Raw genomic sequence first — 11,968 nt, forward strand, 5'->3', positions numbered from 1 at the left:
GGGACCCCGCGGCCCGCGAGCTGGCCAAGTACGGGCTGCCGGGGCTGGCGCAGCTCAAGAGCCGCGAGTCTTACGTGCTGTGCTACGACCCGCGCACCCGCGGCGCGCTCTGGGTGGTGGAGCAGCTGCGGCCCGAGCGGCTCCGTGGCGACGGCGACCGCCGCTCGTGCGACTTCCGCGAGGACGACTCGGTGCACGCGTACCACCGCGCCACCAACGCCGACTACCGCGGCAGCGGCTTCGACCGCGGCCACCTCGCCGCCGCCGCCAACCACCGCTGGAGCCAGAAGGCCATGGAGGACACCTTCTACCTGAGCAACGTCGCGCCCCAGGTAGCGCCCGCGCCCCGGCCCCCCGGAGCCTCTCGGAGCCTCGGCTTGCGCTCTGAGGAGCAGAGAAGCTGTCAAGTGCGCGCTCCGGGTCAGGCGCCTGGCTGCTCACCCCGCGCGTCCCATGCGGGAGGCACCGAGCACGGGGCCGCCCAGCACCCGCTCTGCGGTCCGACTTTAACTGTGGGCCTCTGGGCACCTCCCTGGGCTTGTTTCCTCGCAGCGCCGAGGAACCGAAAACAATGCATCCCAAAGTACTGAGCACTTCTCCTGGGCCAGGCATGCATTCAGCACCTACTATTTGTGATGAGGGAACTGAGGCACAGAGAGGCAAAGTGACCGGCCCATTGTCACACGGCAGGAGACCCAGGCAGTCTGTCTAGAGGACCCTGAGCTTTCAGCCAGTTGGCCTTCCCTGCCTGCCTCCCAGGAATCAAAGGAAAGTAATTTGCAAAGTCAGCAGTTAGCAGTCACTGTGTGCCCTATTTCAAGCTCAGTTCAAGCAGGGCCTGGAGACTTGACCTGGGGCTCTGGGTGAAGCCCAGGGTGTCTGAGCCTCCCATCTGACTTTTGCTCTCCCAGCATCACAGTTCCCTGCCCATTTGACTAGACACTGGAGAACTCAAGAGTGGGGAGTCAAGAGCAGACCCATGACTTCCAGCTGCTGGGCTCTGCCTGCAGTTCAGAAAGGAGAGAGGGTAGGGCTGGAGAGTTGGCCTTCCCATGAGCGCCTGGGGTTGGGGGGTCGGGGGAGGCTTGTTTTTCTCTCCAAAGAGGGAGAAATACCCTTTTCCTTAGTGTGGGTCTTTAGAGCTGAGGAACGGTTTTGAGACCTGGGATGTTAGTCCTCCCATTCTGGGTGGGGGCGGGTTAGCACCCCCTGAGCTCTGTCTGGCTGCACCCTCAAGGCCAGGTGGCCTGAAGGCATCTCTCCTTCCTTGGACCCATTACCTCAGCATGCTTGCCCACTCCACTCCCCATCAGACTATCCCAGCTTGGTGCCAATTCTTGACCAACTGACAATGGGGGAAGGGCCCCAGCCATAGTCTGAGCCCCACCTCTCCAACCAGGTGCCCCATCTCAACCAGAATGCCTGGAACAACCTGGAAAAGTACAGCCGCAGCTTGACCCGCACCTACCAAAATGTCTATGTATGCACGGGGCCACTCTTCCTGCCCAGGTAAGACTAGAACTGGGGGTGGGGGGGGGATGCTGGGGATGCCAGGGCCTCCCATTCACTAGAGGCCCCCTCCTGTCGCTCACCATCCAGGCCTGCCTCAGCCTCCGGGTCCGCACACAGTGCCAAGTCCCATCATCTGGTTTCTTTCTTTCTTTCTTTTTTTAATTATTTTTTTTTTAAAGATTTTTTATTTATTTGACAGAGAGACAGCCAGCGAGAGAGGGAAACACAAGCAGGGGGAGTGGGAGAGGAAGAAGCAGGCTCATAGGGGAGGAGCCTGATGTGGGTCTCGATCCCATAACGCCGGGATAACGCCCTGAGCCGAAGGCAGACGCTTAACCGCTGTGCCACCCAGGCGCCCCAGCCATCATCTGGTTTCTTGACAAGACTGTCTGTTCCCTGCTTCAGGCCCCCTAATTGCATTTCTATAGCTGGAGACCTGTGGGATACCCACCAAGACTTGTCTCTTCTGCTCCTGGCACCAGGCCCCAAACCTGCCTCTCTCTTCCTCTCTTTCTCCCCCTTGCCACATGCACCTGACTCCCTTTCTGTCCAGATAGCCTTGCACCAGGCTCTTGCTTTGTCTCCTTCGCTTGGAGCACCCTTCCTCACCCATCTCCTGGAGCCAGGGGTTTGATGTCCATCTCCCCAACCCTGAGCCTTCACTCTTGTCCCTCTGTAGCCCTGTCTCCTAGGTAGAAGGGACTGAGTTCCTCTGGGCATGCTGAGTTTTCTGGCCCACTGAAGACTGAGATCGGGGAGGCAAAGGGTTGTGGGAAAGCTGCTGGCTCTGGAATCCACAGGCCTGAGATGGAATCCAGGCCCTATCACCTGGTCTCTGGGTGCCATGAGCAAATGACCTCAATATCCTCTCCTCTACAGTGGGGCTAATAGCCATTCCTTACCTCATGGTTGCTTAGGGGTGAAAGGGGGGTGGTGGAGGTCATTGGAGGAAGTGCTCAGCATGGGCCGGCCAAGGCACTGGTAATTAGCCTGCTGGAATGGGGTCGCCCCACCAAAGGGAAGACCGGAAGTCACCCATCCCGTGTTCCGGGCCCCATGCCCTGTGCTGCACGAATGCAGGCGAACACCCACAAGGCCTGATTCTCTCAGCAGCGTTTATTGCCACCACCCACCCTGCCTGACCCAGTGCTGGGCCCGAGGAGAACAGGGTAGGGGAGTGTCTACCCTGCAGGGAGCCCCCAGCCTCTGGAGGAGCCGAGGGGGGCACAGAAGCCTCCCGCTGAGGGAGCAGTGCTACAGGCTGACGCAAGGTGGAAGTCAGGTCGGGGAAGGCCTCTTGGAGGGGTAGCCTCAGGTCCGACCAGACCCCTCGAGAGCTCTGAAAGCCGCGTGTGCCCGGTCTGCCTGCAGGACGGAGGCTGACGGCAAGTCCTATGTGAAGTACCAGGTCATCGGCAAGAACCACGTGGCAGTGCCCACCCACTTCTTCAAGGTGCTGATCCTGGAGGCAGCAGGCGGGCAGATCGAACTCCGCTCCTACGTGATGCCCAATGCTCCTGTGGACGAGGCGGTCCCGCTGGAGCACTTCCTGGTGCCCATCGAGAGCATTGAGCGGGCCTCGGGACTGCTCTTTGTGCCAAATATTCTGGCGCGGGCAGGCAACCTCAAGGCCATCACTGCAGGCTGCAAGTGAAGGCTGTACCCTGCCAGACTGGGGGCTGGGTCGCATTAAAGGTGGTGATTTTTGGAGACGAAAGTCTTGGCCGTGTCTGTCCCAGGGGCCGCTCAGGAGCTTCAGGCTTTCCTGCTGCTTCTTCGCTGTCTTCGGCCTGACGGGACCTTCAGCTGAGCCGGGCACCCGCCTGGGTGAGGCCAGGCTGCAGGGCGGCCAGGGAGATGAGGATGGCCTCCTGGAGGGGAGTGCGGCCGTGGGCTGGGGCCTCGCCAGGCTCAGCCACCCGGGACCCACTCCCAGGGCCTTGCTGCCCTCCACAGGGCCCCAAGGACGTTCAGGACAGGCTCGGCCACACCCTGCCGACCTGCCACGGGCTGGCTGCGTGCCCTGCTGGGGAAGGACCCTGCCTCTCTGCTCCTTACTCTCCCTCTCTGTAAAATGTGTTCATGGTAATACCTGCCTCCCAGGGTCAGGGTCAGGATTAGGGGAGTTCTCAGCCTCAGGACAGGGTGCATGCAGGGGTTCCTGCGGGGAGGACGTGGCCCCTGTAGGGCCCTCAGGGACAGACTGGAGCTGCCTACCTGTGTAGTCAACCCTGTCTGAGACTACTGGAAGCCAAGTGTCTCTAGCGTGCGGACCTCAGAAGTGGGTCCCCTGGTCCCATGGGTGCCCAGGACTGAGGCTCCCAGAGCTGGCTGCATACTGCCTGCCACAGGACTGAGATGCCAGTGAGGCCCAGCAGGGAGGGCTGCCCTGCCCACCAAAGTCGCGTGTGAGGAAGTGGAACACTGAGCGTACAGCTGGGGAAACTGAGGCCCAGAGCTGGGATGGCCAGAGTCTCCTGGGTCACCCAGCCTGGGAGCGGCTGGATGGGCACCAGCACCCACCCAGGACTCTTGAGTCCCAGCTCACTCCTACCCTGTCCCTGCTGGAATTCACGGTGGTGAGAGGCTGAGGCTGTCAGGAAACCAACTCCAGAGGAGGCTGGCTCAAGACAGCCTTGGGACGGCACCCCTGCTCGGACAGACCCCTGGCTGGCAGCAGGACCTTGAGAACAGCCTGGGGCTGGAGGCGGGAGGCAGGGAGGCTCACCTCGGTGCGGATGGTGCGGCTGCCCTGGCTAGGGCAGGTGTTGACGTACAGATCGAAGAGGACACTGGGTTCAGCCACCTCTAGGTTGGGGTCAGCATCCACTCCAGCTTCCAGCCCCTGGAGGCCCCCGAACACCACGAGAGCATGCCTGGAACCCACAGGGCAGGGATCAGTCACTGCTCACCAAGACCACACTGGATGCAGCTTCCCAGAGCTCTCAGCCCCCCACTCCCGGGACACAGCAGGGGGCCCAGTCTCTACAGCTCTGCCCCTACCAGACAGGTTACCAGGTCTATTCCCCCTACCCCAGCCCCTGCCCCAGGCCGTACCCACCTGAAGCTGGGAAGCTGGGCAGAGGTCACATCCGAGCCTCTCTCTGATGTCCCAATGGTCAGGTCATACCCGTCCTGGAAGGGCGCTTCAGCAAACACAGCACCTGGGGGAAGAGACTGTTTCACTGGGGGTCCTGGTCCAATGCCAGAGCCATTTGGCTATGTGTGTCTGTATCCTGGGGGAAAGGGGTGGAGAAGGGGACTCAGGTAAGGCGGCCACACCCAGCCACACACATCCACCATTTCTGGAAAGTCCAGGACTCAACAGGGAGAAACCACACCTGTGCTAGCCTGGGGAAACAAAGCAGAAGGTGGGTAGGAAGGAGCCCTGAGCTCTGAGAACTCATAGTGCACCTTGGACCTATCTGGTCCTCTTGTCCTATTCCCAGCACCACGGCAGACATTACTAATGAACCACGATCCTTTTCCTCAGAAGACCTTTACGGTGTTCCAAGAAGTGCAGTCAGGAAGACCAAGGCCCAGAGAAGGAAAGGCATTCGCTTAAGGACCGACACACAGTAAGGTGGCAGGAACAGGACCCTGGTCTGCTTTTTGGGTCAAGCAAGGCTCTCTGTGGTCTCCCAGAGAGGGGTCAACTCTTCAAAGGAGGAAGCTCTGTCCTTACTGAGGCAGGAGGCCAGCCGGACCGTGTAGCCCCAGTAGAGACCAGCTTTGGTGCGAGGGTCCTGAGATGACACGACTTTTCCCCGGTAGGTCTTGCTTTCTGGAGAGGAAGCAGGGAGATGGTGAAAATGGGGCAAAGGACAAGGAGGTGGCAGGAGGTTCCGAGCCCTGCAGCTGGCCAGGCTGGGAAGTTTCCAGATACCTGGGAGCTGCTTCTGGTTCAGCTGTACCGTCACTCGAAGTCCAGGCTCCAAGTTCTTGTCAATCTTCACCTCCTGGGGAGAAGCCAGGAGAAATGGGTGCTGTTCCCCAGAGGGCCAGCAGGTGTCACTGTTCTCCCAGATGCTGGGGGAGGGGCAGCTCTGGGCAGCTAGCTGGCAAGGTCCCTGAAGGGTCCAGGTCAAAGGGGTCCTTTGTCCCCTTTCTCTGGCACCTGGGCCAGACCTGCTCTCAAGAGACCATTTGTGGGCGCCTGGGTGGTTCAGTCGGTTAAGCAGCCAACTCTGGGTGTTGGTTCAGGTCAAGATCCCGGGGTCCCAGGATCGAGCCCCACGTCAGGCTCCGCACTCAGTGGGGAGTTTGCTTGAGGACTCTCGCCCTCTCCCTCTGCCCCTCCCTGCCCTCTATGCGAGCACATATGCACTCTCTCTCTCTCAAATAAACAAATCTTTAAAAAAAAAAGAGACCATTCTTGGAAACACACACCACAGGACAGGACACTGGGCAAAGACGAGTGGCCCTGGGCCTGGCACAGAGCAGGAAGTCCTTCACGAGATGAAATCCCATCTTCTACTTTTTTTCTTTTTTAAAGATTTTATTTATTTATTTGACAGAGATAGAGATAGCTAGCGAGAGAGGGAACACAAGCAGGGGGAGTGGGAGAGGAAGAAGCAGGCTCCTAGCAGAGGAGCCTGATGTGGGGCTCGATCCCGTAACGCCGGGATCACGCCCGAGCCGAAGGCAGACGCTTAACCGCTGTGCCACCCAGGTGCCCCCCATCTTCTACGTTTTGAACAGACGTGGCTACACCACTTCCTAGCTACACGGGTTTGAGTAGGCCCCTTAACCTCTGCGAGCCTTGGTTCCCTCCTCTGTCGAAGGGCAAACTCTCCATAAACAACAGCTCCTGTTATGCTGCCCAGGGCCCGGCTTGCGGTCAGTGGGAGCTATGACGAATGACAGCCGATGTCTGTTTTGTGCCAATTCTTTTTTTTTTTTTTTAAGATTTTATTTATTTATTCGACAGAGATAGAGACAGCCAGCGAGAGAGGGAACACAAGCAGGAGGAGTGGGAGAGGAAGAAGCAGGCTCAATTGCGGAGGAGCCCGATATGGGGCTCGATCCCATAACGCTGGGATCACGCCCTGAGCCGAAGGCAGACGCTTAACCGCTCTGCCACCCAGGTGCCCCTGTGCCAATTCTGAATTCAGGATAGGGCCCTCTCTTTCCTTTCTGAGGCTTCTCCTGTTTTCTCCTTTCGTCTAGGTCATCCTGGTCTGCATTTAGCCCCTCAATTCTGGTCTGCTCTTTTTGAGGGGAGGGGACCCTCCACATTGAAATGTTTCTGTCTCTGACTCCAGAAGACTTGAGAGGAAGCAGGTGGCAGACGAATGTGCCAATCCCAGCGTGGCTCCGGATCCTGCTGGAGTTGCCCCAGAGGGATTCGGAACTTGTTTTGTAGGGTGTTGGCTGGGACGGATTGGGTCTGAGCATGAGGACTACCTTCTGTTCAGTGACTTTTTAAGAAACAGTACGTTTGCTCCTGGCTTTATCTACTGAGCCCTGTTTGGGGGCACTTCTCTGGCCCAAATCTGCATCAGTGGGGTGACTGTAGGCACAGATGCCTGGGGCCAGGGCTCCCCGCTCACAGGACCCTGCCTGCCCTCCGTGGCCTGGGTACGTCTGGAACATATCCCAACCCACTCTCCCAATCCCTACCTTCTTCATGCCACAGTTGACAAAGGACCCATGGCCTGGCCGCGTGGGCCGGTCCACCACAATGCCTTCTCTGAACTCGGACTCCTCATCCTGACGCATGTGGTGAGGGCTGTCCAAGGGGTTCAGAAGCCCTGTGGGTAGGGAGGCGCAAAGGCACACGGTGGTATGGCAGGAACCTTGGAGGCCTGTTCCGAGTTCCAGGTCTGCTGTAGACCTGCTGCTTGCCGCCAGGCACAGGCCTTGCCCTGCCTGGGCCTGTTTTCTCAACTGCACAGCAATGTCTCAGGGTCTGGGGGATAATCCATGAGAAAGGGAGGTCAGCACCCCCTCCAGCCTTACCTGCAAACTGGAGATCCTGATGCTTGGGGAAGAACGCCTTTCTTAGATACCTAGTAAAGACCGTGGATCTCAGGCAGTTCCCAGGGGAGGCTACCTCCTGGCTGACCTGCACCTCGACCAACCCCTCCTCCTCCCCGTCACCTCCTCCTCCTCGTCATGCTCAGGGCCTGCCCTTCACGCCCTTACTGTGGACACTCCAGGTACTGCAGGATCCGGGCCAGCTGCACGCACGCCTGCCCCTTCTTGCCGACTCCCCTGAATTCTCCCTCCACGGTCCTGGAGAGAGAAAGATAGGGCTTCCAGAGCCTACTGTGCTCCCTTCGAGAGCTACTCCACCCAGTCTGACCCCTGCAGTGCCCTGGCTTTGCGACTCTTCCCACCAGATCCCCCGGGGACACTTCAGGCAGTGTTCTCAGCCCAGGCAAGTAGGCAGCGACAAGGATGAAGCCAAGTCAATCCCAGCAGTCCCTCCCTCCTCCCTGAGCCCGGGTGCCCTGTTGGATGGCCCCCTCACTTGGCATCTTGGCCTTCTTCATCGAACACCACAATCTCGTCCACACAGAAGATGGTGCAGGCTCTGGCAATCTGGCCAGCCAGGTAGGTGCGGAGCTCCGGTGACTGGGCATTGTCCAGGATAGAGCCCGGCAAGGCCACGCTCAGGGTGTAGGGCCGACCTGGGCAGGGGAGGGGCACTCATGGTCAGTCTGAGAGGCTAGGGCCGTGCTTTCCCCTCCCTCCCTCCCTCGAATCCCAGGGCCCAGAGTTAGAGAACTTTCCCTCTGGGAGCAATTTTGAGGCCAGCAAAATAGCTCCAACTCCCCTTTCCAGGCCTCAATCTACCTAGGAGGAAAATGGACCTACTGGTCCCCAACGCTCCCAGGGGCAGGGCACACCACTGGGCAAGTCTGGAGAGTGGTTAGAGGCACTGGCCCAAGTTCCTATGCTCGCTCTGCCCCTATTGCCTCAGTTCTCCAGCTGTCCAATGGGGAGAATAAAGAGAGCTAATATTATTCGGGCCTTTTCTGTGTGCATTTACCTCATAACCCCAAGTACTACTATGACCCCCATCGAGAGGTGGGAACCCTATGACCCAGAGAGATCAAACATGTGGCCCAAAGTCACACAAAAGGCAAGAGAGCTGAGATATGGGTTCAGGCTTTCTAGCTCCGGGGGAACACCATATTCTCTCTCCCAAAGTCACCCAAAGGGAGCCACGGGAAGGAACACCCAGGAAGGACTTCCCCGGTGTCTGAGACAGCTGACATGCTCAGCTTCTGCTCCCACTGTCACCCTCATCACTGGTAGCCAATGGGCTTAGAGGGCACGTTATGACACCCTAACCCTCCTGAGGTTTGGGTCTAGACAAGAAGAAAAGATACAATTTGTTAGGGGAGAGCCAGATGTACGGATGTGGAGGGACACGCAGGGCACAATGTGGAATGAGAAAAACCAGGTCCAGAAGCAAATGGATAAAGCGATCTCACTTTTGTAAAACCGTATCTGTCTACTCTCTACATATGTATGAGTGGATATAACATAACATCTGGAGAAACTCTCACCGCAGTGTTTGCTGGGATTTCACTTCTTTATAGTTTTCCGTATTTTGGGGGAGGGGTTGTTTTGAACAAGTATTATTTAACGAGGAAAAAAAAGACAAATTCTTATTATAATCAAAATAAGGGGCGCCTGGCTGGCTCAGTCGGTAGGGCATGCAACTCTTGATCTCAGGGTTGTGAGTTCAAGCCCCACGTTGGGTGTAGAGCTTCCTTAAAAAAAATAAATAAAATCAAAATAAATAAATGAAAAACTAGATTAAAGCACACAGAAAGTGCTCAGTAAAAAAGTAAAAAAAAAAACAAACCCAAAAGAACTGTCATTACAATGCTGAGTTCTGGAGGTACGAAGTTATGATATGGGATGCTTATGCTCCAAAGGATTGAAATCTACCTAAGCAGGACGTTAGGACTCAGGTTTTCCCATTCTCTGGGCCTCAGTTTCTCCCTCAGGACAAGATGTCTGGACCCATTGGTCTCTAAGGTCCCTTCCAGACAGGACATTCTCTCCCCTGCCCAGGACCCAGCCTGCTCACCCTGGTCCTCCCTCTGAGCAGCCGCCTCTTCTTCCTGCTGGAGCTTTGCCTGTTCCTCCTGTGCCCGCTGACGCTCCAGTTTTTTCATCAGCTTGAGATCCTTCCACTTCTTTTTCTCCTCTTTCTCTGGAGAAGAGGACATGTGGGTTGGTGGAGGGGAGAGGGACTTGGGGGGAGAGGGACATGGAGCAATCCAGGAGATGGTGCCCTCCCAGAACCGTCAGTCTGGGCTCTCCAGTGCTGCTTAGCGAACAGCCAGAGGAAACTCCGTGGCCCCTTCTTTCCCATTTTGGGTGCTAGGGGACCCAGAGGGACAAACCTGGAGGCTCTTCCCCAGGTTCAGCAGTGCACTGCCGGAGTGGCCTCAAGCAAGGCTAAATAGATCCACTCCTCCCCACCCCTTTACTTACTCTGCTGCTTCCATTTTCGCCACTCGACCCTTTGGCCATGTTCACCCTAGAGTAGGAATGGGAAGAGGTATAGGAGTGGCTTAATGATCACAACTGGAAGGGGGTCCCACTTCCTGCCTATAAATGGGGGTGGTGAACCACGTATCGCCCTCACACTGCCGCTGCTGGGAGAGCGTCGGAGGGCAGAGATCTGCTATACTTTAGTGCCTAGGACCGGGTCTGACATATAACAAGCACTCAATAAGTTGTTGAATCGACTCTGACAGGAGAGAAGAGGAAACTGAAGCTCAGGGGGAAAGGACTTGCCTACTGTCGCCCTGGGAGTCAGAAGAGATACGCCTCGAAAGGGCTCGAAAGGGCAGGCAGGGTCCCACCTCCTGAATCCACGCCCCGGTCAGAGTAGCTGCAAGGGGTTCCAGCAATGGGTTACCTGACGCTGTCCCGGCCCTGGCTCGGACCCCGGCACCCACCCCCGGTTCTTATTCAGGCAGGGGCGCACGCGGCCAAGAGCATGCGGCACCTCGGGGCTTCCGGCCTCGGATCAGCAACAAGCGGGGAGCGGGAGGCGCGGCCCGGCCCCGCCACGGGCCCCTACGCGGCTCGTTCTCGCGCCCCCATCCCCTGTCCTGCCCCGGGGCCCCACCTCCCGCCACTTACCGGGCCGCAGGGCCGCTTCTTCACGCGCTCCGCCATGTTCGCCGCACGCCGTCGGCCACGCCCTGCCAATCAGACTCACCCCTTCCGGCCACACCTCCACCGAGCCGTCCAATCGGAGAGCCAATGGCGCGCGGGGGCGTGGCCTAGGCGTCTGGAGGCTTTGCGAGCGGTTGGGCTGGGACGCGCTTGCTGGGTGAGCAGAGTCCGCGTAGGGAGTGGGGACCGAGGTAGGGGGCAGGTGTTGTCACCGGCCTCGGAGGTCCAAAGGGGCACCTTGTACAGTGCTGTCCTGGATCCTTGGACGACTGGATAGCCGCCCTCCGTTTCCGCCCGAGCGCAATACTTAGAACTCAGCTCGATTTTAATCTACATGGGGAACCTGAGGCCCAGAGCTTGAAATGATCTTCGAATTTAGTCCAGTTCTTTTATAGAGGCATTCATTTACTCTTTTTTAATTAACAGACTTTATTTTTTAGAGCAGATTTAGGTTTACCAAAAATTGAGCACATAGTAGTACAGAGTTCCCATATAACACTTCTCCCCCACTCATTTCCCCCCCGCTCAACATTTTGCCTTACTATGTACATTTACTATTGATGAACCAATATTGATACAGTATTATCAACTAAAGTCCATAGTTTAAATTAGGGTTCACTCTTTGTGTTGTACATTCTACAGGTTTTGGCAAAGACAATGTCATTTATCTACCATTACAGTATGGTACAAAGTAAGTCCACCGCCCTAAAAATCCTGTGTTCCAGCTACCCTCTTCCAAGTCCCTGGCAACCACTAATCTTTTTTACTATGTCTATAGTTTTGTCTTTTCCAGAATATTATATGGTTGGAATCAAAGTACGTAACCTTTTAATTTATTTTTAATTATTTAAATAAGGTCTACACCCAAGACGAGTCTGAACTCACAACCTTACTCCATTGCAGGGGTATGCCAAAAGTTTTTTTTTTTAAGATTTTTTTTTAATTTATTTATTTGACAGAGATAGAGACAGCCAGCGAGAGAGGGAACACAAGCAGGGGGAGTGGGAGAGGAAGAAGCAAGCTCATAGCAGAGGAGCCTGATGTGGGGCTCAATCCCGTAACGCCAGGATCACGCCCTGAGCCGAAGGCAGACACTTAACCGCTGTGCCACCCAGGCGCCCCCAAAAGTTTGTTTATCCATTCACCTTTTGAAGGATATCTGATTACGTCCAGTTTTGAATATAGCTGCAGTAAACATTCATGTGCAGGTTTTTGTGTGGACAGGAAGTATCAACTCACTTGGGCAAAGAGCTGGGAGACGGATTGCTGGATTGGGCAGTGAAGACTATGATTAGCTTTGTAA

The 11,968-nt window shown here is 56.6% G+C and overlaps 2 protein-coding genes across 4 annotated transcripts; one reads left to right on the forward strand and one right to left on the reverse strand.

The window, feature by feature from the left end:
- Positions 1–2: 2 nt before the first annotated feature.
- Positions 3–3,224, forward strand: ENDOG (endonuclease G; the record flags this gene model as incomplete). Its single annotated transcript, XM_011219731.3, has 3 exons — positions 3–332; positions 1,400–1,509; positions 2,884–3,224. Coding segments are annotated over 3 exons (723 nt in total), but the record flags the coding sequence as incomplete, so codon positions are not given.
- Positions 2,610–10,714, reverse strand: SPOUT1 (SPOUT domain containing methyltransferase 1). 3 transcript variants are annotated; one of them, XM_034664640.1, is made up of 13 exons: positions 10,630–10,689; positions 10,279–10,375; positions 9,973–10,018; positions 9,563–9,688; positions 7,988–8,147; positions 7,660–7,749; positions 7,474–7,523; positions 7,135–7,265; positions 5,399–5,471; positions 5,198–5,296; positions 4,574–4,676; positions 4,241–4,388; positions 2,610–3,383 (listed from the first exon to the last, which is right to left on the reverse strand). In XM_034664640.1, the coding sequence occupies exons 4-13, from the start codon at positions 9,648–9,650 to the stop codon at positions 3,315–3,317; spliced, it is 1,011 nt and encodes a 336-aa protein (XP_034520531.1). In that variant the 5' UTR covers positions 9,651–9,688; positions 9,973–10,018; positions 10,279–10,375; positions 10,630–10,689; the 3' UTR covers positions 2,610–3,314. The 3 variants fall into 3 exon arrangements, with proteins under 3 accessions (XP_034520531.1, XP_019650804.1, XP_002915276.1); XM_019795245.2 differs by lacking the exon at positions 10,279–10,375 and having other exon boundaries at positions 2,610–3,350; positions 10,630–10,714; XM_002915230.4 differs by lacking the exon at positions 10,279–10,375 and having other exon boundaries at positions 10,630–10,714.
- Between the last annotated feature and the right edge of the window lie 1,254 nt (positions 10,715–11,968).

The sequence above is a fragment of the Ailuropoda melanoleuca genome, chromosome 7 (assembly GCF_002007445.2).
Source record: "Ailuropoda melanoleuca isolate Jingjing chromosome 7, ASM200744v2, whole genome shotgun sequence".
In the NCBI taxonomy this organism is placed as follows: Eukaryota; Metazoa; Chordata; class Mammalia; order Carnivora; family Ursidae; genus Ailuropoda; species Ailuropoda melanoleuca.

What these genes read in the sequence shown, in the direction of transcription:
- SPOUT1 (XM_002915230.4), bottom strand. Translation starts at nt 10,665, where the DNA reads ATGGCGGAGCGCGTGAAGAAGCGGCCCTGCGGCCCG. An exon ending in GAACCAGAAGCAGCTCCCAG is followed by an intron (nt 5,297 to 5,398) that starts GTATCTGGAAAC and finishes CTTCCTCTCCAG; the next exon opens with AAAGCAAGACCTACCGGGGA. An exon ending in CCGGCTGGCCTCCTGCCTCA is followed by an intron (nt 4,677 to 5,197) that starts GTAAGGACAGAG and finishes CTCTTCCCCCAG; the next exon opens with GTGCTGTGTTTGCTGAAGCG.